Source organism: Streptopelia decaocto (genome assembly GCF_964273445.1).
Source record: "Streptopelia decaocto genome assembly, chromosome: 6".
NCBI classification, from domain to species: Eukaryota; Metazoa; Chordata; class Aves; order Columbiformes; family Columbidae; genus Streptopelia; species Streptopelia decaocto.
In genome coordinates, this window is record NC_138660.1 from 42,403,201 (window position 1) to 42,428,990 (window position 25,790).

Sequence of the window (25,790 nt, forward strand, 5' to 3'; positions counted from 1 at the left end):
TGCTGACTTCTGCTAGCAAATACCAGTTCACAGAGCATCCTCCGAGCCCATTCGCCTGGCGCCCGAGAGAGCATCTCCAGCCAGGTCACAAACCGGCTACGCGATCGCCGGCTTCTGTTTTCCACCCCGCCGGTGACTCGCTACAGACCCGGCGCTATTAAAGATGGATCCCTCTCCGCTACCCGCTTGGTTACAAACCTGGCGGCTCGGGCTCAGCTCGGGGCCGCCGCCGGTCCCTGGCACGGCAGCACAGCACCCGGCTCACCGGCCACACCGAAGCACCGGGGCCACCTCGGCAGCCCGGAGGGAGCGGCTGGGGGGACGCCGACCCCTCGCCCCGGGAGGAGGGGGACGCAGCGGGGCTGAGGGGGCCCCGACGGCGCGGCCGCGGGGAGGAGGGAGGGGAAATCTCCCCATGGAAGGCGGGAGGAGGGGTATCTGTGGGGGGATCGGTACCTGAGGCGGCCGCGGAGGCGCCCCCGGGCAGCGCCGCGCGCTGCTGCTGCGCGCGGGTGGCGGCGGCTGCGGCATCGACGGGGGGCGGCCGCCCCATCAGTAGTAGCAGCAGCAGCGCAGCCGCCAGCCCCGGGAGCAGGGAAGAGAGGCGCCCGCAGGTCCCCGGCATGGCGAGCAGCCCCAGGGCAGCGAAGGCATATTGCGGGCCAGGCGGCGGTCGAGAGGCCGGGACCCGCGACTCCAGCAGCGGGACTGCGGCGGCGAGCAGGCGGAGAGACCTGCGTGCGCCCCGCCCCCCGCACGTGACGGGGGCGGGGCCACGGCCTGACAGAGCTGCGGGGTGGGAGTGGAGCGAAGCGCATTGGAGCGGGGTGAGGCGGCTCCTCCCCGGGAGCTGGGACCGGACCCCGGCCGGGGTCCCCGCCGCCTCTGGGCCGGCTCCCAGGCCCTGCGGGGGGCGGGGAGGTGCGGGCTGGCGGTTTTCCTGAGGAGGCCGGGGTGTGAGCAGCGCCGCGCTCCGCAGCCGGCCGGCAGAGGTGAGAGAGAGCCGGGCACTGCGCGGGGGCAGCCGGTGTGCGGCCCGCGAACTGAGTTACCGAGCAGACTGAACCGCCCTCCGAACTCACAGCGTTTAAATTAACTCCATCGCTTGTTGCTGAGAGTGCTAAAGCGCTTTTGGCAACCCCCTGTGCAGCACCTCATGTGCTTAAGATCGCCTTGTGTCAACCCGAAATCCCCATCGCTCAGGCGCTGGAGAGTGGCAGTCAGGGTGGCAACCATCACTGCGTCAGTAGTGTTTCTTGAAGCTTTGATTCTACGCACAGGCATGTCTTTGCTTACTTACATGCTAATTCGCATTAGCGGTCCTAATATCAAACACTGCACGTTTTTTAGAATTAATGATACACATTAACATAGATAAAATTGATCCCACCTAGAGTGAGATCATGGAAAAATTACTGAATCACTGAAGTTGTTTGCAGCAGGTTAAGACTGCTACACCTGAGCACAGGCAGTGCACCTGGACAAACCAAACTCACCCCCAGGATGCAGCCGTCTGCAGGGCTGAGAGCTGAACAGGTACCGGGACCACCTCACAGTGCGTTTCACACTGGTGTTGATGAGTGTGCCCATGCTGTGATTTCAGTGAGGGAAACATCTCATTCACTGGAGGACTCTCAGAACTGGGTGATGCTACATTTTCAATGTATGTTTGAGTAGTGAATATAAATTTCTTTGAAAAGTATAACATCACTTTATTTGCCTTTTAATAAAATAGAGATTAGGCAAATAAAAATCTTTATTTTAGACATAATGGTATATTATGCAAAATTGTGAAGTTTTCAGATCTCAGAAACTTCTTCAATGCAGGAGAAAAAGGAAGTAAATAGAGCTAAAAATTATAGAGGAGTAGAAATTTTCCCATACTGAAAGGAGGAACTGCCTGGTTACAGTGCATATTTTCAACAATCTCTTGTAAAATCTAAGGGAAGTCAAATATATTTTTTCCTTATCATTTAATGTTATTCTATACAGTATGACGTAATTAATTCATTGCCATTAGCAATGACTTCAAATAAATTTGGGATTGGCATAACATAATACTATTTGCTTTTATTGCAGCTACTGATTATTTGTTGGCACTTTTTGAATACAATTTACTTTTATCGCAGTTGCTGATAGTTTGTTGGCACCGTTTGGGACCACCAAAGAACGGACTGACTTCACCCACTCATGCATTATGAACAATCGTTGCCTGCAGAGTAATGCTGCAGTGGGAAATGTACACTCTCCTCTCAGCAGGTACTATTCAATACTTTTCTTTAGAATAGTTTGAGTATGTCAGCTTTCCTTCCACCAAAAAATATCTGTGCCATGAAAACTTCATTTCATGCTTACTTGAAAGGCCCTGTCAAATAAGTGTACAAAACCCAGACAAAACAATTATTTACTTGATGTGGAACCCTCCTTCAGCAGCTTGCAAAGGTGATCTGTTTTATCTTTTGTTTAGAAAACATTTGTTCAGTGCCTAATTGCCTAGTTAAAGTCCTCTCACCCAGCTTTCTATTTCAACCTTTTATCTGGGCACTGCAAAGAAAAACAGTCTGCTTCTGCACAACCCCTGTTAAGAGCTGAATTCTTTTTGGAATCCCTGTAACATTGTGTTGTCAGGTGGAAGAACAGGGTCTACAGAAAGCTAGCCAATGCTTTGAGCAATCTGCTTCCTTTGTTAATGAATCTGACAAATGAGTATGTGGTATTGAGAAAGTGTGGATCACCTACATGTTCATTTCCAAATGTTTGTACACTCAGGCTTTTAGAAAGATATAAATTAAGTTTAGTTGTAGAGGAATAGCTGAACAAGCTTAGTAGCCACAACGTTTTAAAGTACTGTTGATGATATGAATATGCACAATTACTCATTTATAGTTCTAAATCAAATCTGCTAAATGGGTTACAAAAGTTTATTGAATATGGCTCCAAAAGAGGAATAACACATGTGGAAATTAAGTGTTTGTACCTCATTTAGATAAATTGCTGAGAAGGGATTAGAGTACACAATGGCACCCATTTCAGAAAAAAGTCATGATCTGGATTACAGTTTTTTTAACCAAATTTTCTTTGAAAAGAGATGAAAGTTGGTAATTTATTTCAACTACCTGAGTATTTACTTGAGGAAATTTGTCCAGCAGTAACTCCTGCAGTCTTTAAACGTTGTTTGCATACTCTTCAAACTAAACAAGTTACAACCTTCATCATCAACCACTGAAGGGATATACATGGCTTCTGATATTTTGTCAGGGACTGAAAAGCATATACACAAATTGCACAGAAATATAAATGTAGATAGATTCTGAAAAATTCTATGAAAAACAATAAGAGACATGGTTTGCATGTGAAATGGTAGAGACTAGTAATGGGGTATTTTACTGTAATTTTTCGTTTGCTTCTCACATTTGGAGGCCTGTGTTGTGCATTTCTGTCCTGCAAGCTTACTCTTACAGCATGTCCTGTATGGCTGTCAAGAGAGGTAATGATTCAGCACCAAACTTGTAGAAGGTTTATCAGAAAGATGGAATAAAACAGATGAATTGTGAAATACCTTGTGAGAAGATCAGCTGCTGGTAGCACTAATCTAATTCTTTATGTATATTAGACAATATATCGATGAGATGTTCATAAGTATGATTGTTAATCAGAAAGCATGTAATATTAAGATAAAATTAGCCTCTAATAATACAGCAAGAAATGCCACCTGAGAATTTTCCTAAGCAAAGGAAAAGAATTTACTGTATTCTAAAGTGATATGGCAGCTATAAAATCTGAAATATTTACTTTTGGTGTATAAAATTTTTGTAGGAAATTGGTTTTCTGGTGACAGAATATAATTTGTGACTAAATCCTCCTCCTTGCTTGTGATTGCAAAATTATTTGACTCAAAGTTAATATGTGCTGCTTTAGCTGAGAATGTGTTAATGTGACCTTTTTGTATTTAGTAGATAACTGTGGATTACAAACATATACTATGAAATATTTTCTGATGAATCAAATGCATTCCTAAAAATACGCCCGGGATGAAAAAAGAAAAAAATGCCTGTTCATTAAGAAGTGTTTTATTCCAAAATTCTAAATATCAATTCAATACTTACATTTTTCAGTTTCTCCAATCATAATATTTTGAAATTGTATACATATTTAGAAAAATACAACCTAATAAAATCAATTAAATTTGAATTAGGATGAAAAGAAAACCATAGCTGAAAAGCTATATATTTGATATCAGTACAAAATTACTGTGCCACAATACCCACTTTTTTCAAGATTTATAATTTAATAAAATTAAGGTGACTTCAAATGTATATTGCTCTCTTTAAATGTACCGAAGACCTTTGAAACAAGTTCATAGTTACTTAAAATATTCCCATTTATGTTACAAGTATTTACTAAGAAACCCAAAATACAGCACTCTCATTAGTATGTTAATTTTCTGCTTGTGCAAACAATGCTCTACTGATTCAATGCACGAGCAAAAATGACAATAAAAAAAATCCTATTACAAAGAAATAAAATGTTACATTTTTAACATATTTGTATCATAGCAAACACAGATTTCCTTCATGAACTAGAAAGGGCCACATAAACCTGTAAAAGTTTTTTTTAAGATTCAAATGCTACATTAAATCTTCATTTACTTTGCAAAAGCCAAGGGTCAAGTTACTCAACCTCAATGCAGCATCTTTGGAGAAGGTCATTGCATGAAAGGTTAGATTTGTTAGATTTCCTGTATTATACAAAAACTCTACGCACTGGAAAAAATAGACCAAAACACTGAATACCATAATCACATGAAACAGTAGTAGCACTACAGACTCAAACCCATTATTATATAGTCTCTAGTCAAAATTTCCGCAGTGGACTTAAAGAATATTGTACCAATTCTCAACACCTCAAGAGCTAGTAATGGATACATTTGGAATATACATCATGTTTCACCCAATGTGGGTGATCAAAAACTTTCAATCCCATTCATTTATCACCTCAATTTAACACACTGGTTTTGTTAATAGCCTTAGAAATATTGACCACTGCAAGTCAGCAAATGCTACATCCCTTCTTAAGCAAACAAAAATAAACAGATGACTTGGCAGTGAACTAGCTCTGATCATGTTATATTGCACTTGGGAATTAGAAGCTAGAGATTCAGTACCAAAGAGTTCAGATCCCCCTCAAGTCAATGAGAGTTATTAGAGCTCAGCACATCATCATGATCCAAACCGTGGGATTTTTTTGTGATAGGAGGCCACTGCCAGAGAGCTAACGGGTTCTTCCCATCTCAGAAGTAAACAAAGAAAAAAAACTCTCTTTGCTGTAAGGCTCATCTGTGGTCTGCCACCACCTTTTGATATTTTTTTTTAAATTTCCATTTTTATTTTATAAAATCCTGTTTATTTTCTCTTAACAGCCAGCAGCATTGAACACAAAGTGTCACATTCAAAGTTGCAATAAAATGTCAGGTTTTCTGTGACTTCATTAGACTGTGGAATAGGTCTTAGTCTAGATTTTCACCAGGGTGATGCTGCTCTGTGACTTTTTGTGAGGCTGTAGGAAAAAAGTAGTGTGGGGCCTATGCCAAGGTAACAAACAGCAAACACAAATGTTGGGAAAAAAAAAAAAAGTCTAAGTGCAACATGAATCCTTCAAAGCGCCAAGAATATGCTGATTATAGCCAAAATATTTTCAACATATCTGTGAGAGTTTACCTTAAAGACTATTTAAGCATGGACACAACTTTAGTAACAACTAAATATTAAACATCTTTGTTTGGAATAAATGTTTTATAAAGAAAGAGTATATCTAATAAACTTTCTTAAAGATTCCACAAGCATTATGTGAATCAAAGATCAACATGTAAATCAAAACTCTACACAGAAAAATGAGACAAAATATTGTAAACTTGATAATGACATCTGTGAACATTTCCTCAAATATTTCAACTTATGTTGACAAATGTATCCCACATTTGACTTTGCAGTCATGCTTAAAACAAAAGCTTTCTCCATAATTCGGTAGGTTCTTGAAAGAAATGTAAACTACTAAATTAGGTTCCTTGCTTTACTTTTTCTAAATATTGTCAAATATAGCAATAGATAACATGCATTTTGTAATTGAAATCACTTTTTAATGTTGATCATAAGATTCCGCAATAATCGCAAACTGGAGTACTTTTAGATTTCATATTTCATTATAGAACGTATAGCTCTTTTAAAATGTTTTCACTGTCTAAACAATTACATAGCTGTGGATCTATATTCATAAAAACTATGCTTGTGAAACATACTCAAAAGACCACTAGTTCTCTGTTACTGTACTTGCATTTTTTTAATGCTTGCAGTATGCATTTTATGCATATCAATTTTGACTCGAGGGCATTAATTTCATTTTAAAATACATTGTTTCAATTTTCTTTAAAAGTTTTAACATCATTCTACAGTATTTGCTATAAGATTACATTGATGCTTGTAAGTCAGTATGAAATTTATACTGACACAAGTATATATATAGTCTGTAATATTATTGCTGAATCTAGAATGTGGTATCATATGTTTTCTGCACCCTCATACAGAAAAAGATCCTGTTCAGAACCTTCCAGAAACAAATGTTACTTTAAACTGAATTTGGGGTGCTACATTTATGTTCACAAAGTAACCTGTATACTCCATTTTCATATGCTACTGATTTTTATTTAACCAAACTGGAAATTAGCGGACATGGGAGAAGCAACTATTTGCTTTTACTCTCCAGTGGAATGCAAGAAAATAAAAGTTACTTAAGTAAGTCTTTCTTTATGTAACTTCAATAAATGGAAGAAACTTCCCATAGCTACAGTAGATGTACTAATAACATGTACCTTTTTATCCTGAAAAATCAGCAAAATGAGAGTTTCCAGTTCAGTTGCCACAGTAAAATTCAGGTGCAGTTAGCACCAACATTAACAACGCTATGGTATCCCTTCCATGTGAGCTGAAGAGATCTTGGTCATGCCTTTTTTTTTTTTTTTTTTTTAAATTTTCATCTCCTTATAATGCCTAGACATGCAAGTAGTCTAATAAATTTCAAGTCAACAGAGTGTATACATGTAATGAAAGCACACATGTAAGAATTAGAGCTATAATCTGTCTGACAGCGTCTTAAACGTCTTAACCTACTCAGATTAAGACTGGGAAAAAACAATCTCCTTGCATATAATCTGCTGACAAAGCGTGTGAACTAGAAGCCTGTGTAAGTAACTGAAATTGTGTTTTATAAGTCACATTTTGAGGCCAGGATTAAAGCCTGACTCCTGATTCTTTACCATATTACTAGGCACAATACTGGAAGTAAAGACAAAAATAAAATGTTGGCCACACTGAAGACCTTGAAAATTCAGTGAAAGTGGAATTATGCCCTACACCCTCTCATAGAAACTAATTATATCTAAACAGATTTTCTAAAACAAAAAGATGTGAATGGATAAATAAGCAAGCCTGTATCTTATAAATATGGGCCCCCACAGACTTCATGCTGTCTCCCTTAATGGCTCAAATACCATCACGGTTCAGTGAGTAAGAATGGACTTAATGATTTTAAATCTCAGAAAGGATGCAGAAATGAGAGCTGGATCAAACTGTTCATTTCAGATGATTCTGGGTTTACTGGGCATTGCAGTACTTATGGGGGAGATGCAGCTTTGAACAAAAACCTCACGATAAAAACCCAAACCAGAGTTTTTGGCCTTTTAAGAACTTATCTACTTGAAACCTCACTAGCATAATTCTAGTAGAAGTCTTCCTTTCTGTATGTGGCTGCATACAGGGGATTCATACTGTAATTTATTCCTTTTTTTTTTCTTTAATAGAGAATAAACAAATCTCCTATAAGGCACCTTTGTAATAGTTGTAAGTATATCCACTCTAGGATTTGTGCAACACGGTTACACGTGGTTACAAGCCGAACAACCACCTAATTTGCAGTTACATGTCTACAAAATGCATATTGCCCATGTTCTTTTGTTCTCTCATAAGAAGCTTCACTTTGCCACACCAATGATGGGGGAAATAAGCTAATAACGACCCGTGGCTTTAAACCACTGAAATTTTGGTGTGCTTAAAAAAAAGCAACAATGAAACAAAATATTTAGTGTCTTTTCCAGTAGTGAAATGTCTTGAACATAGTGAAATGTCTTGTGCAATGAAATGTGTTTTGTGCAATGAAACATACAATGAATGAAACAATGAATGAATGACACAAAACAAGCCAAATCAACCTTCTGTTTTCAAATCCTCTCTCATTGCCAGCCAGGCTCTGCTTCATTTGACAAGCTCACTGTTCTCTCAGGATGGGTGTAAGTGTGGCTGAAGTACTGATGTAATCTAGATAAATTTGGCTGGCAGATAGTCTAGTTTGAACAGTCCCTATATTATTCCATCCTGCACTTACACACGGTCAACCGCGGAATATGAGAATTATTATCAGTTTCCCTACTGTGCATCAGGTAACCTGTCACAAAGATTCCCTCAACTGTTTTGCCAGAAACTGAAATTGAAGCCAAGTAATATACAGACTTATCTTCAAACCCTGTGGACGTCTGACTTGTGAACATAGAGGCTGTGGGTCTTCTCATCAGACATGTCTGTTGGCAGCCACAGTCTAACATTTTGTTCCTGGCAGTACCTGAATGGATCCATGCTGCCATGAACACCTAGATCCTGCTCCATGGAAATACACAGCAGAGTCTTTGGATCTTGCCCTAAATCTTTTCACTAGGTCCCATAAAAAGTACATCATATCCAGCTTTCTACCATGCACTTCTGTTCCTCTAGGCTCAATCCCTTCAGTAAAAGACCCGGAACCTGGAGAACAATATTTGTAAAGTCTAGAGGGAAACCACAAGATAGATGACTGAGCAGGCAGGCATGCAGAATAGCTATCAGATGTGCATGATTCCACTGAATAATTTCTCCCATTTTTGGAGCAGGAGGAAAATCATCAGCAGAATTAATGGGTCAAAGAATAGTCTTCAGTCTTGTAAAACAAGCTGTGTTCATTTTTTTTTTGTGCAACTAGCTTCCAAGAACTATGAAATGAAATGCTCCCAACAAAAATAAAAACTAAATGTGTAGTCCAGCAAGTATCTACAGAAGCTGCTGGCTTCAAGAGCAAATGCAGAATCAAAAAGGATGATGTCTCTTACATCCCAATAAGCAAAATCATGGTACTACATATTACTCAATTTTTTTCACACACAAATCAGTGCAGATGCATTAGTCACATGTATGAACATAATTAATACAAAAAGGAGGTTTAAAATATATTGCTCTTATTTTGTACATGCCGATACCTTCTGAGAGCAGCAGCTTTGCAGTCAGAGTGTTTTCCATACTGGGGAGACCAATATTCATAACCAAGATGTAGGCATTTTAAAATTTCAGAATGTCTTACAGATAAAGCTCTGCTCAAGCTTCTGATGTTCCTTCTCCATTCTCATGTGGTTGTAGTTGTTCCCTTTCTTGTTCTTCCTGAGGTGGTCTCACACGTTTGAAAAATCCCATCTGTGATTCAGAGAAGAATAAAGAAATGGCACAGTGATTTTCAAAGCATATGCACATTCTTTCTCTGTCCTTCTTGATCAGTTCTTAACTGATTAGATATTTGACTTTTTTCCCTCCTCCTCTCTTCTTCCATATTTTTGACCTCCAAAGCCAATAAATATCAGCTGAAAAATTAAACCAAATAATTGAACGCAATCACAGACATCATCTTTTATTCTTCCTGACAAAGCTGAAAAGTTTTTACTGTTATCCAAAAGCTTAACTGATTCAGATCATTAGGGGACCAAGGTATTTCTGCAAGCTGCTGGTACTAGTTGAAATAATAACATCACTAATATGGAAAACAATATCAAAACCTCAAATACGGTACTTACCCTGTACATAACAAACACTAGAACAGCCAAGAGCAATAATCCTGCTAGGACAGCCAGAATTATGACCCACACTGGCACAGGCATAGGTTGTGGTTGAATGCCCCATGTAATATTTGTAGTAACCTAAAGAAAAACACAATAAATCACAGTTCGCACAGCAGCAACATGCTGAGCTCATTCATGAAGTTGAAGTCTTTTATATGTTTATTCTATAGTATTTAAAATAATCTTAATCCATCATAAATTACTTTTTCTCTCCAATGTCAGTAAACAGCTATAAATTGTGACAAAGGCCACACTGACCCAAATTTAATAGGATTTCAAAATAAAATAAAAACAGGGTTGTGGTTTTTGCTGTTGTTGTTTTGAGGGGGTTTATTTGTTTTAGGTGTATGGGGTTTTGTTTTGTTTGGTTGTTTTTTTAATCAGTGATACCATGGCAATATGTAGTCTGCTTTTCTGCAATGCTCAATGATTTTCAGTAAAACTGTAGAAATCTGGAAATATTTGGGAATTAGAGAAAAAGATTTCAGGGCTTTTCCTTTTTTTCTTAAAAAGAGGTATTCCTTGAAATAAAAAACAATTCCACAAGGCTTAGAGAGAAAAAACAAGTGTTAATAATAGTCATTAGAAACCATACTCAAAAATAGATCAGTCACAATAATTTTCAACCCCTTTCTTGAGGCTTATTATACGATAGTGCCTACCAAAACCTTTTAATTTGGCAGCCCAAATAAATGGCCCGTATCTTCCTTCCTGTTTGCACTCTGTCTCCTTTCTATTTGAAACACATTTGGGCACAGATGGTCTTTTTGTTCCACATTCACATAGCACTTCATATAATATAATAAAGGTCCTTATTCAAGCTCTAGGTGCTACTACAGTAGAAGACAAACTTCAAGTAAAATATTTCTCTAACAACAATGGCATTAACAAGAACATCAGGACCATTCACCATCATTTTTTTCATTTTCAGTTAAAGTCTTTAAAGCTACAAATATTGTTAACTCTAGTTTTAGTACAAAAATTTGTTTTACCCTCAGTTGTATGTGTATAACTGAAATTAATATATTAGTAAATACTATGATAAAATCACAAGCCACAAAAAAGCTACTCAACAATCACTGGTTTTATATTAATTTTGAAATAATTCTATATGGTAACTCAAGCTGGATGTAAATGACTTACTACTGTAGAATTGTGGATATCTTCAAAGGAAAGGTTCTTATAAGGGAACTCAATAACATTGAAAGAAGCAGATGATTTGAGAGAATAGGAGTGATTCTGATTTTCTTTCTGTGTAAGAAAAAGCAAAATTAGTGTTTCATCTGGATTCAAAAATCACTTTATGTTTCAGAAGCAGGGAGAGAATATTCACAGTCACTCACATTCATGAAAGTTTGGGTCCACAGGCGTGATTTTAAATACAATATTGCACTCTTTCCCCTTTCCAGGTGGCCAACTTGACAGACTATCTTCAAACAATCAGCATTTCCACAGCCCTGCATATAAAAACAGGAAGGATATTCCAAATATGAAAACACTTGAAAAGTTGTTAATGGCATTACTTTACTCGTATACATACCTTATGTCCTATTTTCCTGGCAAAGCACCACAAACTATTCAAATATATTAAATAAACCCTAGTATTGAATATTTGCTTAATGGTTTTCTGTAAGTTTGCATTCAGAAAATTACATGAGCCACTTGTATCCCAAAGGTGAAGCAGCTCACAGCACCTTTAAGGTACATACTTTATCTACATATGTAGGAAAAAATGCCAGAGCGTGAGGGGCAGTTTCTGGTCTATTCACATCACAATCCTCCACATGTTGTTTGATGGGAAAACTCATGGCAATTAGCAGCACTCGGTGCCAACAACATATGCTTTGTTGCATTCAGTGGAAGTCTCCAAACTTGACTGACTGACCTGATCTATAAGCCATACTTAGGACTACTGAAGTTCAAGTGGCCTTTGTCAAACATATTTCTATCAAAATCTATCAGATAATATTGATGCTAAACAATCAGTATTTCAAGAAGAAAGCAGAGCAAAACAAAGCTTCATTTTATACTCACGATTTTAGCGATACACTAAAACACTATACAGTGTAGATACAGCTGCCAGTGTAAGCATAATACAACTCTGAAATTTTTACGAATATTGGATATTACTTTGTATTTTCACTTTCTTTACTCGTCCCTTTTTTGGTCCTCTCCAAAGTCTGAACATTTCTGGAATCAGGGCTGCACTCCCTGACACTTTGCTCCACCCTGAACTGCCAAGCATCTCTCCCGCTGCCGGCTTGTCCTGCCTTGCCCAAAGCAGAGACCATGATATGACAATATATTTACTTCATATTACAGATTATTCCCAATCTTGTTTAGAAAGGATGGGTCCTCCACGTGTCTGATCACAGAACAGCCAAGGATCCGCTGGGAAACAATTGTTATGAAATCCGGAATTTGTCACAAAGATGATGAGTGCAGCACTCATTGCTGCTTCTCACTTGTCCTGTTTTACCAGCCTTCCTCCTATGGAATGTTGGTTTTCAAATGCAGGGAATAGCACAATATAGAAGACTGACTCAAGTGTTTAACTTGACCTTGGTTTTTAAGGACTTAGAACAAAACTGTAGGCACAAGCCTCATTGGCTGACGACCCTGAGAAAAACTGGTGTGCATTGGAAAAATGAACCAAAACAGCTCCAGAGCATGACTTTGTCTGTTAACCATTTAAATACAGAACATGGATTTTCTGAAATGTTTCTTCATCTCATGGAACTTTCATCTCCATCTTCATTAAAAAAAGCCACAAACAAACAAACAAACCACCAAACAAAAAAATCCACCCAAAACAAAAAACAAACCACCAAACAAAAAAAAAAAAACCCACAAACAAAAAAACCCAAAACAACCAAAGAAAAACACGAAAAAACCCACTAAAAAGACAAAAAAACCCCACATCCTCAACAGTATCAATGCTGAGAGCTTACCAAAGTATGCACATCTCCTTCAATGGCAGTGACATCCCTTCGACTGATCCGATGATTGCGATTATCTTCCCTGCTAAGTGTTTCATTCTTATCATCATCTTTAGAAGCAGAAATCTAGGATACACCAAGGAAACCCAAATAATAAATAATTCTTGCACACTTCAAAGTTAAGGTCAAGAAAATAATAACTGCTCAGGTTTCTCTCTTTAGTAGCTATTCTTCTGAACCTGGCTTTACCTGCAGCTGGAATTAAAATGTTACTCCTGCCTTTTCTAGATCACTGATGCACATTTCTACTAATAACTAACACAGAGCCTTCGGTATCTTAATTCTTCTTCAACTCAAAAGTTTTACAAGTATAGAAAAAAAAATACTCTTAGACTGCAATAAATAATTCAAGTTTGCAATCTTTTAATAAAGATTTTTCTTCAACGTTTCTAACTTTGTAAAAGCAGCACTAGTAAGATACTGATGTACCACATACCCCTGTACATGCGTACACATGTCCAGACATAATCAAAAACTTTTTAATGATGGGCTTGACAAAGTATACAGTAGGTTTAATAAATTATTTCAGTAATCCCTTAGAAATTCGCAATGCAATATTGCAAATTTACATATGGGACTAGGCAGAGCCATGCTACTTGCCCTCTACATTACAAATTTATATGAGAAAACTTACAGGAGAGTTGTAAAAAATATATTACAACTGGTGCAGCAAAAGCACGGGAAATCAGTATTCATATATTCACTAAAGTTGCCTTCGATTATCAAAGACAGATGATTATTCCTCGTTGTTCTATACATAAAATATCTTTCCTTAGTATTTTTATATATATGTTCACTTAAACTCTTCTAGAAGTAATATACTGATTTCTACTACTTGTTCTAAATTGTCTTAGAATTCAGCTCTCTGCTCTCAATCAAACTTGCAGGTTTTTACCTGCTGTTTCTTTGTCTAGTTCAACTTAAAAAGGGGTTTCTTCTGCTCTGTGCTCTGCAAACTGCCTGTTTTGCCAGCAGTGATAGCATACTTTTAAGCCCCAGTGAAACACCCCTATTGACCTCTGTGGCATTTGGATGAAAGCCTAAAGAAATAAGCTAGTATGATGCCATCTTCTTCCAACAAATAAAACCCAGAAAATTTACATAAACAGCCCAGAAGCATCTGGAATGTTTTTGTTCATGACTACATTAAATATATTTCCATTGCTTTGGACTTAAAACTCACACAGCACAGTCTTCAAGAAAAAAAAAAAGAAATAAGCCAAATTTATCTCTGGGATGACATTCTATTGTCTGCCTTTTGTTTCACCTGCTATACACATTGACAAGTACTATAAAACAGAACAGTCTTGTTCCTCAGCAACAGATGAAAACTTAACTCAGACAGTGTTAGAGATTCTCAGGGGTCTGGGTATTTTGAGCATGTTTCCAAAACAAACAAATATACTTTATTCCACTCCAACAAAAACACAAGTCCTGCTTACCTTAATTTTCAATGGATTGATTTCCATATCAGAAGTGCAGTTCATGGGACCATCGATTTCATACTGAACAATATACAACAGGGTATAGTTTTTATATTTGTAAGGCCACTGCAGATTCATCATCACCTTGCTGAATGCACTTGGACCGTTGTTTCTCAGCTGATTATGAAAATAAAATTAACAGAGGTTAAAAATGTGGGGTTTTTTGTAGTCTATTGCACTCATCACAGCCATTGTAGGTGTCTCAGCCAAGATGCTCTGAACACAGACACATACACCTATAAGTTTCTTTATGTAAATGGTCTTCTAAGTTCTAGAACAATTTTTAACTACTCTTATTCATGCAGAACTCTCAGTAAGTTTTGTTTAATTAAAAAAAATCTACATTAAAGCTGTGATCATTTTTTGAAGAAAATTTTACATATAATTTTTCAAGGCAAAAGATGTTACAGTAATGATTCAGAACAGTTGGAATACAAATGAGAACACTGAATAATTTACAGCCATGAGTCATTTTCTGAGTTCAAGTTCCTTCAAGTCTTATCTATATTTCAAAGGGTTAGAAAAGAAAATAAAGAATGTGTAATGATGTAAAAAAATCAGTCCCTTCTATCTGGGCACTGCAGTTACACTAATTGCAGGCATTCCAACCCTTCTTGCAGATACCAATTATTGACCCAGCACTTAAAAAATAAATTGTTTGCATGCAAGAAAGAAATGAAGGAAAAAAAAAAATTATTCACTCTAGAGAAAACCTACACCAAAATATTTATTTCTTTTAATTTATTACAGAACTGTGTAACTGAAATCAGTAGTAATTGCATACCTCATAGATATGCTGAACTAGAGGCCCAATATCATCTTCTGTTTCTGGATTCTCCTTTGGCTGCCAGTTTGCAATAGGAAGGAATATGTGATCAGGAGAAGACACACTAAACAGTGGAACAAACAAGTGGTTATTGGAAAGAGTGAAATGAGTAATTCTCTAGAACATGTCAAAAAAATCAACACACTTTAAATACAATCTCCAATTTTTCATCTCCTGTATATAAGAACAAAACCAACAGAAGCTGAGTGGCTTGCATACTAAATGTTCCGTTTTTTTTGTCTACATGGAAAAATGAACCTTCTATTTCAAGACTTTTTTTTCCTGTTCTAAACTTTGAGTTCAACCTACAATATCTAGTAAACCATTAAAAGAATTAAGATACATGACCTCCAAAAACCAAAGTGTGAAGTACTTCAATTATGAGAAATATTGATGATGTAGAGATTTATCAGTACGGTCGTAAGAATAATTGAGCGTGCACTGAAAACAGTGAAGCTGGCGATAATGCTTTTCAGTTGTGCCATCTCCCCACCTCTCAGATATTAACAAAATTATATCACAATAATTAATGTAGTGGAAATTTTAAAAAGTGATGACTCAGGAATCAGAGATTACTGGCTGAGTTAACTAAGGGGACTGTAGAGCTTTTAGGTGTGAAGGATAGGTTTCTGGTAAGCAGAAGTAACAGAGGTAATGGAGTCATTACAATATTAATACTATGCTTAAGAGTGAAGAAGGTGAGGGCATTGCAAACTTATCTTCAATAGAATTTTCAACTTCAGCTTTAAAAGAGTTTACAGGGGTTTTCGGATGCAAACCCAGTCAGTTTGTGGAGAAGGAAAGTGACCTGGAGAAATGTGTACAACTGCAAAAAAAAGGGGTGAATTTTTTTCTTCTAAAAAAAAGCTTTAGTAATGGAGGCACAACATTCCTTATTGGAAATCATTTTGTAATTACCTAGAATTATTTAAGATGTGAAATTCCAAAGGGTGTCTAGAGAGAATCATATTTTCTTTACAACTAAAAACTTAGGCACACCTGAAAGAACATTCATTGAATTATAAAGAAGCAAACATACAAAGCTCATTTGAGAAATACATTTATTAAAACAGTATCAATGCTTACCCTCTAATTTCAACAGCTGCTAAAATGGCAAGGTCAGCCTGATAGAATGCTACTGGACTTACATTGTCATACAGGTTGGAACTGCACAGAAAATAAAAGCCAATTTATTACATTAAATAAGTATGTAAAAAACCACCGAACTTAAAATAATTGTATGTGACATCACGGCATGACTCCTAAGCCACTGTAGGAAAGCACATGTACTGAAATCTAAGGAGCACATTTCAGCAAGTTCTCAGTGACACGCGCCAGTCCCACCCTCAGGACAGTGTGGAGGTCCCTCGGCAGGGAGCACTTGATAAGGACACAAAGCTAACGCTGACTTGGTTCCTCACCTGCCACATGTAAGAAAATTCAAATGCCAGTGCTGTGGGATAACATCAACTATACAGCGAGCAGAGCCTTAAGTTCCACTTCAGGGCATCTGCTTTGCTCAGGGACTTGTTGGCCTCACACTGCTCTCAGGGCAGGAAAGCATGCTAGGGCTATTTCTGCTGATGTCTCTTCAGTGTTTAAACTAGGAAATGAATACAGTTTACATCCAACTCCTACACATCAGATATACCAAGAAATGACAGATATTAAGGCACGTAGATTCATTCGTACATAAAATTTCTCGAGACTTCCTTTGTAAACAAAGAAACAGAACATTCCTATTTCCCTCAAAATGGAACTGGGAGCAGAATTCTGATCTCCTTAGACATACCTACCTAACCAAACAATTTCCTTTAGAACGATATTCTTAAATCTGCTAATTATTCTTCGCTGCTGCTATAGTCAAAAAACACAAGCAATAGTGTGTTTTACCCCAACCTGTAAGCACCTCATCCTTTCTGAGACTAGAGTTGTTCTGCTAGGAACCATGCCAGCTTTGGAAATCTAGCTTTGTGAGTTTAAGACAACCAGTGTGATCTTTAAAACCTCTTGAAGATAATACCTTGATAATGCCTGTCACTATAAACTGTGATTACCGCGTTCAACTGCATCACTGTTCTTGCATTCAGAAGCCATGTTAGGAAATTCCTTCCATAAAAGGTACAAAATGTTACAGGAATTTCCTTTTTCTTGCATCAGAAGAGAAGCATGACTTGAGCAACCTCACTCTTTTTTCACCCAGTGAAAAGCAGTTAGTGACTGCTATCAGCCTAAGGAAATCGACAGACACCCCAGAGAAGATCACTTTCTGCAAAGAAGGACTGGAGTGACATGCCACTGGCACAGCTTGCCAGCTGCTGGGGAAGGAATGAAAAAAATTGAGCAGACAGCAATGTGAGATCTGAGAGGTAATTAATGGCTGTCAAGGCCTTGATCAGTATGGCAAACCACTGTGTCATTAAAATAGAATGACAGGTTTAAACTTACTTAACACTTGTAGATGAAAAACACATGTGGATGAGAATAATTTACTAACTACCTTAAAAAAAGGAAGCCCTAAAACAGAGAAGGAAAAAAAAACATGCTTCTGGATCACCATGGGTGAAGAAAAAGCAGCTATATTTGTAGTGTCCATAAAGAAACACAACACTGTATTGGCTAAAGAGATTCCTACCGATCACATCTCCAAATCTTAAATATCATCTCCACTAGGTATAAATTCACATTTATATATCATATTTCTATGAAAGCACTGTGATCATTTTATAGTCAACAGGAACACTACTGTTTTGTTGTATTTAATTTTCAGACTTTCCTATACTGGCTGCTGCACAACATTTAAAATGGTTCACTGCATGTTGCTTCTGCTGAGACCATCACATGCATTGCTTTTTCTGAAAGACTTAATACCTCTCATCCTCAAAATACATAACATCTGAAATTCTGGCTTTACATCAGATGTATTTACTTGGCATGTTATCTGCCAGGTGAGGTGCATAATCAATAGATTTCCATACCTTCGGATCTGCAAGTCAAACTTGACAGAGGTATCCATTTCAGACTGCTGGTGCACGCTGAAACGCAGGCCAGCTAATAACTTGAGGAAAAAAAAAAACACTATAGTTAAGTGGGTGCACTATAAAATACATTATAAAAGCTTCTTAATGCTGTTCTACTACAAGAAAATTGCTTGAGGCATGTGGTCATAGAGAGAACACACACAGAGAACTGGCAAATTAAACTTGTTCAGTTCACCAAGAGTAGAAATGTCTGTGTATTTCAGCTGATGCATCATTGCCACAAAATAGAAATGTAAGGTTTACATCGTGCTCACCCCCTGGCTTCAGCCCATTTTACACATAACTGAGCATCCCTATGTGTTGCAAAAAGTGCTGTAGAACAGGGAGCACTTTAATGGTTCTGAATTCAGTTCCCAAGGTTTGTTCTAAGTCAGCACATGACAGTTGCTTCAAAATCTGTACAGTTCAACTTAATATACTTCAAAAGACTTTGGAAGCAGTATTTATTCACCTATTCAAGAAGTCTCTTGGAAGCAAAGCCCCAAAGTGTTAATAATTGTGACTGATTTTCACTTTATGTCCTCCAAAAATAAATACCACTTATGTCATATTGACTTAATATCTGCAAGTCCCACTACTAGTTTTTTGATTCTTCTAGATTCAGCTACATTTGGTGGAAGTGCAGAGGTCTCAACTAGACAAAACTCTCTCTCAAACTTCATAAAACCAGGCAGAAGAGAGAAGCACTATTAGGCTTCCACTAAGAGAAAGGCGTGTTACAAGCTAGCTTTTTGTTATATACTAAGAAATACATATCAGAGAAAACTAAAGACAAACTCATGAGGGACCAGAGTTCATTAATTCCACTGTTTAGTGAGCTACTCCTCTTGAGTTGCATCGTAATACTCATGAACATTCCTTTCAGCCTTTAATTTAGCTGAAAAGTTGAAAACCATTAGCACTGAACCAACCAAACATGCGGGCAGCTAAATATCAAACAGATCTAATCTTCAATTCCTGAGAGTAAACATCCTGCCCAGACACTACTGTGATTAAGAGAAATGCCGACTGCACCCCTGTTTGAGCTCCCCAACGCCTGCTGGACCAAACCTTACCTTAGTTCCTGCTTTCATGGGATTTCCCAGGTCACAAACTACCATGCGAGTTTGATTCTCTGTTTTAAATGCACATGACAGTCTTGCTAGAGCCTGCAATAAACCAGTAAGAAATATTAAGGAATATAATTCTTTACATCTGGACACCCGTATTAAAGTCTGGAGAAAAACTCTAGATTATTAATTTTAACATAGTCAAGCACTAAAATTAAATAAAATCTTTGTATGAAAGTCTCCGTGGAGACAAATATTTTTGAAACAAGACAGATGCTTTTTCCAAGACTATAAAAAGATAAATTCAATACTGTTGTATTGGGTAGCACTGATGATTTTTGTGACCTAAAGCATTTCTCCATGATTCTTTAAAATCTATGTGAAGTAACTTTGAAGATCTGGCAAGGGTTAAAACACTCCATAGGAAAATAAAGATTGGAAGGCAAAATAGCACAAACGCTTATTAGCCTACTCAAAAAGAGGCCTTAAAGGAGTTATCAGATTTCAGATAAAGCCACATCACAAAGCTCTTAGTAGCAGAGGCAAACTGGAGAACCAAACCAAGGCAGGGTCCAACACATATGAAGGATGTGGTATCGAAGTTGGAATCTTTTGATATAGGGGAAAATAGTTTTCCCCTTAACATTCTTCAACTTTACAGGTACATTGATTGATCATAGATTATACTGAATGAAAAGAAGGATGAAGAAAATCTGAAAGTATAATACTTACATATAGCTGTAACGGGCTAAAATGAAATTTGGACTGCACCCACATGTCTTCAAATAAATATAAGTTATACAGACATTTTATAATACAAAAAGGGAAAGTCAGGAAATAAATTTTAATATTCTGTGTAATCAGGATAACTGACACCCAAGACTTTCTACATACTTAGGTGGAAGGGAATAGTAACACCTAACATCACTTTTCGCCTCAGAGGTGCCCAGCTCTTTACCTACCATATGACATGCTAAGTCTAAATTTAATAAATTAACATTGGCACTGCTCAAATAAAGACTTGTAGCAGATAAACTCTGCGTATCGAGCTCCATCACAAGGATGATTCTCCTTTGTTGCTAGCAGTAGGCTCTTACACTGAAACCATCCAGCCAGGTGTTATAAAGCCTCTGGGCTTAGAAGAACCTGACCATTTTTAAAATGCTTTGCTTTAAGATTGAAGTGTAAAACCCACCACCAGAACCTCTCCCTTGGACTTCCATAGCAAGACCTGAAATACAGCTAGCCAAAGAAGAAAGATAGTTGTAATTTTACCTCATTGTTACGAACAACACCGATGAAATCTGCTTGGGGTGGAACAATGACAAAGAGTTCTGCTTCGTAGGCTCCTTCCCCTTGGTTCTGAGCACTCACAATTAGTGTCAAGGGATTGTCATCACCAATATAGATCTTCCTCTGATCGCTACAAAACACAAGTGTAAAAATGAGCAGAGCTTTACGCTATGTTTAAAACAAAAACATGTCTGCAATCACCAAAACAGCACAAATATTACATGCCATTTTGTAAGAATCTTTTTTATAATGTTTACAATAAGCCATAAAACCACTGACACATTTTTAAAACAAAAACCAACTACGAACAGATCACTGTGTACATTCTGAATGACATGCCTATTTAGCAGAGTACAAGCATACATTTACAACAAACTGGATGGAAGGCTCAACTACAGAATACAGGCAAGACCTCTGTAATACATTTGTTCCAGATACAAAACCAATATCTTTCCCAACAATGTATTTTTGTTTCACCAGCTACAACAAAACCTAACTGTACCTGCACTGATGTAAAATGTTTCTGAAGCATTTGCATGAATGAGTGTCCTTGTGAACTGTGCTACCTACACACAGGTGCATACGCTACAGCCCAGACTCAGGAAAGAATTACGAGTTGAAACTCGTTTCTTTTTTACATGTTTAATAAAAGATATTGCCAGTACAAACAATTTTTTTTTCACACATGTGACCACAGAACTGTGCCAACCCCTTGGCTGGATAGAATCATTCCTGTTCTCATCTTCTTGTATCTATCTAGTATTAAATAACAGAACAGTGATACAATTACAGCTAACACTGTTTTATGCTTGCTATGCATGTCCAGTTTGCCAAATATACAAATAAATACTGGGTACTTATAGTGGGAGCCAGGGTAGGGGGAAGTGATGTGTGCTCTCCCTGTATTACATGCAAAAGACATTAGCTTACAAAGCAGAAAATGAGTTTGTCTTAAAACAAATAATCATAAATTTAGATTGTATACAATGAGGAGTCCTACTTATTTCAATGCATCCTTGTAACAAAAGTATTACAATCTCTTGAAGTTTAGAATTCAAGCAGGGAAGTTACTTTTCTCTGAAGTATTTTTCTCATGTATTTACCTTTCTACTGAAACCTCCAGCTTTGGTTTACAGACATTATCATCACCACAATCCAGCAGAATGTGTGCCTATGAAAAAAACAAATTTATATTGTTTTAATAATTCCTGCATCTGTTCTAACATGCATTCCCAATAACACTCTTTCACCACCAAATTAAAAAAAAAAAAAAAAACAACAACAACACACAAATAGCTGGTTGTAAGATATCTTCATCTCATTAGTCTCAAATGAGAATAAATGAGTTTTGATATATGGGGGCACTGTGCCTAATCCTGCCACACTGCAATTCTAGCACTGATGTCTACAGATCTTAATCCTCTTTCCATACTTTGAATAATCTGTTCATCTTGAGTTGTATCTCAAATATCTGCTTTACAAACAAGTGTAAAAATTTGCACCAAGGGCAGAAATAGAATAACTGTGTTTATTCCCTTAAGAGAACTATAGAGATAAACACAAAATACATAACATACAGGAGCAGTGGACAAAACAGTCCAATCCTTCAAGATTAACATCTTCAAATACTACTCTAATTGCTTTTCTCCAGAAAACTGTTAATCAATATGCATGAAAAGGATGTCCAGTGCTAAGGAATAACATGTCAAAAAAGAAATTTAGATCAGAGAGAAGGGAAAAAAAGATAGGACAAACATACAGTAACCATCAATACTTTCGCAATGCAAAGACTAAAGCCTAGATGTATATTTTGGTATCTTAATTCTTCAGAAGTCCTAAAATGAACATAAGTATTGCAAGCTGAGAATATGTTCTGGGTTGTCTCATGACAGATTGTGTAAGAAGTATACCTGTCTGCTCATATTAGCAGGAGTGAACTGATTGAGGATAGGGTGCAATCCTGTTTCATCTGCAGCTGTTCTGTAATCCAGACGATATTCCATAAAAATAGTAATCGGAGTTAGTTTGTCTCTAAACTCAGACTCATCCTGAGGAAACCAAAGATTTTAATTACAATTAAAACGTGAAGAAAACAAGAAAAATATCCTTTAAAAGTCTCTATAGGCAACCAACAGTCATTCTGAGAGCAATGCTGAGCATTACTAGAACTCCTGAGCTCTTTTCAAACTAGTAAATCTCTTGTTAGAAAACCTGCAGTGTAAACTTTAAAGACTGACAATTTCAGTAGTAACATGCCTGATTTTCAAATGGAAAACTGGAGCAAAGAGAAGTATTAAGTCACAGAACTATAATTGCAACGAGCCTAAAGTGTTACACAATTCCACTCTTTCCTGCCACACAAAATTCAGTGTGCTTTAAGATCCCACATAGATCTTAGAAACTTGTAACAGACAATGTACAAAAAAATCACTTACCCTCAAAAAGGCATCAAGTTCTTCACAGTTCATCTTGCCCCCCTTTGTGATAGTCATGTTCTTGGAGTGGCTGGGCTGTTTGCTGTGGAGAAAGAGAGCTCTCCTTATGGCTCCCTTTTGCTTCAGCTTATCCAACAGCAGCTCCACTTGGAAATCTGCCCAATCCAAAGCAGTTAGGTTAGGGATATTTTATTCAGTTAAACACACTGCAGATTCCTATCACAAAAGGAACCAAAAGCTGATTTCAGCTGCAATGAAAACCTAATACTTCGAACTTTTAAAACGTGCAGTTCTTTAAATATAAAATCAGTTACTACATTAGTTCGCCATCCAATAATTAACAAGCACTGTTGTTGTCCTTACTTAGCCTCTGCTTTTTCCTTAAAAACTGGAAACATATAAATGTATCGGTGCTCTTATAATTGCTATAGAACTGCAAGACCAAGAGCTAATTGCCCCCTCAAAATTTCAAACCAATCTTGCACATACTTATTTAACTGTATTGCCAATCTAATTACTTCACATATTTGATATAGATAATTAAATTTAAAATATGTAACAGCTATTTATACAAATCTTCCCAGATGATACAACCTCTATACATGCCATACAGAAAACAGGGAAAAGCTTTTATAATCAGTAGACAAAAGCTGATTGTATCAGGCTGTCTGCCACACTACAAAACCTTAGAGACAGGTTAAAACCTGTTTGAAACAACCTTTTCCTGACTCTCACCCAGAAAATCTGACACACACACACAAAAAAAATTAGTTATATCAATCAGGTCATGATTTTAAGAGAAATCTGAGAAGTCCCTTGTGGCTTTTCTATATTGTTCAGGCCTAAGGATGCACATGCTTAAATATTCTTGTTTAAACTCCCCTCAATGAGAGTTGATCTCAGTTCTGTTTACATACAAAGGACTTCCAAGACTAGTTCCACCCAGTGGTTAAACATATGCTTAAACTGCCAAATATGCTCAAATCCCACTGACTTCAGCACAACTTCAGCTAAAGAACTACTGGAGACAGTCAAATAGATGTGTATGGTTACTGAACTGGTAGGATTGTGCTGTAAAGGGCAGCCAACTGTTTTGATAATAAAAAAGAATGACAACCAGTGCTCGTGTCTGCAAACAATATGAAAATACTTTAAAGTTTTTAAACTAGCAAAACTTACTGAGTGAATTAGGGAGCTTCCCTTTGCCATCCGCTTTTAAGCAGAACTTTACTTTAAAGCTGTTTTGGAGGAAAAGAAAATATTAATTTCACACACTTTTTCTCTCATTTTCTTCTAAAATTCTTTATTGTTTTTCTCAGTTTAAAGGCATTCTCTTTTAAGACTCTAGCTCACTCCCAAAAGCTATTTTCTACTGATGGGAGAGAAACTATAACCAGTAAGTAGACAGCAATGCAAAGCTTTGGAGTCTAGGTTCATGTAGGAATAGTCACCTGTGAAGCAGAGTGTTTATTCCTGAAATCAAGCATGGCTCATGTATTTTTAAAACTAGAAGGCACTGGCATACTGAGCTGAAAAGGGAGTAAGCGCTAGAAAGGAGAAGTGGGTTTGGATAATAGTCCAGGAACAAGATCCAAAACCAGTTTGCATAGGAGTGTCTTCCATAAGCCAACTCTATTTTTCACCTAGAAAGTAAGCTAATGGGTAAAAACATTGCAAAAGCTGTGTAATCCGTTCCCATCTTGGGGGGATCTCACACTACTCAACAGATAAGTGGCAAACTCTGCAGGTAGGATGTCACCTAGGAGGCAACCTGGCATCTGTTGAAGACAATGTTGGTCCTTCCACTGTTGTCAAAAGAGTTTTTATTTTGTATTGTCTGTTCTTTAAAAAAAAAAAAAAATTAAAAATCTGTCCTTGATCACCTCTTTCTTAATTAGCAGACCAGACTTCCTGAATTCTTTCAAAACTGAAAGCTTATGAAAATAAAAACCAAAAAGGTCACTCCTCTCAAAGAAAAGCAAAGATATCCTGCTTACCAAGAAACTTTTACATCTCCCAGTGAACAGGCTTTGCTTTCTGGGTTTAGAATGGTTGGATTAACTTCCAGGGCAGCATTTACTCTAATAACTGGTCTAGCCCTGCAAAGAAAACACACTCTTGAACAGCATTCAACACCATGTTAGACAATACCCTCCCCATCACACTGTGAAACAGATACACACACAGACTATATTTAATGAAATTGCAAGAACAACAAATAATCATTGAATAGATTAGGGAAAAGCAGGAAGCTTTTCTGTGCTCTCTTATTACCATCAGAGTCAGAACCTGGACAATTGTGCTAAGAGGATGTCCTATCTCTTTCTAGCACAGACAAATAAGGTATTTTCTCAAAATGAGCCAAGTTTGGATGAGAATATTGGGACTGCAGTGTAACAGCTGGCAGCACCCTCTGTTTCAGAATCTAGAAAACTGTCACTCAGAAGGCCTTGAAGACAGCTTATTTATATGTTCTCTTAACTATGGATTACTGAGAAAGATGAACAATAGATGGCAGACTGTAGATTTAACTCAGTGAAAACAGCGATACAACCTTTTTTTTAACCGCCGGCACTTTGGAAGGTGGAGTGGCAGAATTTCAGAATTCCCTGATCCTGCTTTCTTTTGAAACTCAAGAACACCACTGAGCTTTCATTCTGCTTGCACACATATATGTAAAAGCAGAGAGGGAGATTTAC

General features: G+C 37.5%; 2 protein-coding genes across 2 annotated transcripts in view; both read right to left on the reverse strand.

Moving 5' to 3' along the window:
• Window positions 1–699, reverse strand: part of FAM171B (family with sequence similarity 171 member B) — a 36,668-nt gene extending 35,969 nt beyond the window's left edge. Inside the window, exon 1 of the mRNA XM_082056626.1 lies at window positions 457–699. Coding sequence (XP_081912752.1) covers window positions 457–625 — 169 coding nt within the window. The 5' untranslated portion in view covers window positions 626–699. The remainder of the gene's footprint in view (window positions 1–456) is intronic.
• A 3,355-nt stretch (window positions 700–4,054) lies between these two features.
• The window catches only part of ITGAV (integrin subunit alpha V), a 49,578-nt gene continuing 27,842 nt past the window's right edge, over window positions 4,055–25,790 (reverse strand). The window contains exons 15-30 of the mRNA XM_082055360.1: window positions 25,089–25,190; window positions 24,271–24,329; window positions 23,092–23,246; window positions 22,567–22,704; window positions 21,760–21,827; window positions 20,639–20,786; window positions 19,370–19,462; window positions 18,252–18,331; window positions 16,360–16,440; window positions 15,232–15,337; window positions 14,406–14,564; window positions 12,916–13,029; window positions 11,308–11,421; window positions 11,108–11,215; window positions 9,920–10,042; window positions 4,055–9,545 (exon numbers count right to left, since the gene is read on the reverse strand). Of these exons, the coding sequence (XP_081911486.1) occupies window positions 9,450–9,545; window positions 9,920–10,042; window positions 11,108–11,215; window positions 11,308–11,421; window positions 12,916–13,029; window positions 14,406–14,564; window positions 15,232–15,337; window positions 16,360–16,440; window positions 18,252–18,331; window positions 19,370–19,462; window positions 20,639–20,786; window positions 21,760–21,827; window positions 22,567–22,704; window positions 23,092–23,246; window positions 24,271–24,329; window positions 25,089–25,190 (1,744 nt within the window). The 3' untranslated portion in view covers window positions 4,055–9,449. The remainder of the gene's footprint in view (window positions 9,546–9,919; window positions 10,043–11,107; window positions 11,216–11,307; window positions 11,422–12,915; window positions 13,030–14,405; window positions 14,565–15,231; window positions 15,338–16,359; window positions 16,441–18,251; window positions 18,332–19,369; window positions 19,463–20,638; window positions 20,787–21,759; window positions 21,828–22,566; window positions 22,705–23,091; window positions 23,247–24,270; window positions 24,330–25,088; window positions 25,191–25,790) is intronic.